Below are 1,933 nucleotides of genomic sequence, written 5' to 3' on the forward strand. Positions count from 1 at the left end.
TGGTCCGATCACGCTGCGTCCGAACACCACCATCCGAAATGGAACAAATCGGCCTTCGTCGACGAAGAAGCCAGGCTGCTCGCCAAGTGTTGGATGGACCAACGGACCGATCTTCTTCACGTGCTGGTTTAGCTGCTCGAGGGACACACCAGCGTAGTCCTTGACACGGCACAGAGTCTTCTTCGACTCTAGGTCACGCACCAGTCGCGCAAGCACGTCTTCGTGGTCTTTCTTCTTGCCGTTTGCTGCGTTCATGGTTGCCGATGTTGTTCTTTCTCGCACTGGCAGAAGCAAACAAGAAAGGCCTTGCCCAGTGTGGTCCACGCTACGAATGAATTGACTTCAAATTGAATTGGTACTTCCACTAAATGATCAATTCAAATTTGATTCATCAGTGACGGTTCCGAGAACTACTGTAAAACCTGTGATTGTGCCCCATGGGGTACTACGTTAGTACCCCACCCCGTCAGTGGGGTACTATTAGATGCTAATTTGTAAAGAAGTTTGATCAAGCTCAATCTAGAGTTTCATGAGTGCGTGTGTCACTTGAGCAGCAGCCCGTGTTCCTGTGTCAACGGCAGCATGCACCGACATGCCGGGCTGCTCGAAAGCTGTCGCTTCGCCAGCGAAAAAAAGGCGATTATCTACAGGTGCAGCAAGTTCAGATGAAGCCGAGTCGGACTGACCGACCCGGGGATATGCGTAGCCTCCACAGATCCACGGCTCGTCACCCCAATCTTTGTAGATGCCCTTAACAAAGTTTTTGCGTGCGGGAAACGGCTCATCCACCGTGCCATATATCATATCGAGCTGGTCAAGAAAGCCCTCTACTATCTCGTCATGATCCATGCCAATGAATTTCTCCGCGTATAGTGCACTGGCAAATCCTGTTATCAAATACTTTGCACCGCTATCTGCAGACTTGTCGGTCACATTGGCGACATATTGCTTGTCACCATTGGTCTTTAAATGGCCGATGCCTTGCGTGGAGTTGAACCAGAACTCAGGCAAGAAACAGTCCGAACAGATAACACCGTGGGCATTTTCAGGCCAAAATTGCCCTGACATGTGCAAAATTACCTTTCCCGCACGGCGCATATCGAATGACTTAACGGCATTAAGCTTTTGCTGTGGAAGAGGTGGAGAGTAGGCAATCTTAGAGAATACTGCAATAGACACAGTGACAACCAGTGCCTTGCACAAGAGCTGCTTGCCGGATGTACTAGTCAGAAGAATGCGGTCACTCTGGGAGTAGTCCACATTAGCAACAGGCCAGTTGAACCTAGTCATCACACCTTCGGCAAAGTAATCAATGAAACGCATAAGGCTTGGTACAACACGATAATCACCGTCGTCCTCCAATTCAATCCACATCTTTTCGTAGCGGCAAGTAGTGCGCTGTGATATGTTTTCTAGTGGCCCACCAGCAGTATTGGCATATCCTGCCTCACAAAGCTTCATCATGGAAGAAGACAAGCCCACTTCACTGAAATAATCCCTCATAGACTTGTCATGTGGGATATTGTCAATATTCTCGAGGGTACTCAAGTCAGACACTGACTGGTTGAGTTTGATAAATTCCTCATCATCATCATCGTACATTAGCATGCGCTTTTGGTCGCCGATAAAGTAGTAGCCGATGCCACCATCCGGTGCCGGCTCGGTCGGACCGCCATCACCCTACATGCGTTAGTTTAAAACGAGTGATAAGTGTGATCGCTAAACCATACATAATTTTCATTTGGAATGTATGAGTCCAGACTGACTTTTTCAGAATGGTTGCGAGATCCGAAGATACAAGAACTGTACCATCGAAAGCACGCATTGAGCAACCTGACTTCAGATGGAGAACATGTCGCTCGTCCTGAAAATGCTAATTAAGGAAACATGTTCCGACGTTTTCTTTTGCATTCGTATGAAGGCCAGACGACTA

At 48.1% G+C, this 1,933-nt stretch overlaps 1 protein-coding gene across 1 annotated transcript; it reads right to left on the reverse strand.

Annotated features, from left to right (window-relative positions):
- Window positions 1-519: 519 nt before the first annotated feature.
- PHALS_01589 (amine oxidase-like protein) lies at window positions 520-1,911 on the reverse strand (the record flags this gene model as incomplete). Its single annotated transcript, XM_024716009.1, has 3 exons — window positions 520-1,680; window positions 1,767-1,803; window positions 1,853-1,911. 3 exons carry the CDS (start codon window positions 1,909-1,911, stop codon window positions 520-522), a joined length of 1,257 nt encoding a protein of 418 aa, XP_024581650.1.
- Window positions 1,912-1,933: the final 22 nt, after the last annotated feature.

Source organism: Plasmopara halstedii, assembly GCF_900000015.1.
Source record: "Plasmopara halstedii genome assembly, contig: Scaffold_1563, whole genome shotgun sequence".
NCBI lineage: Eukaryota > Oomycota > Peronosporomycetes > Peronosporales > Peronosporaceae > Plasmopara > Plasmopara halstedii.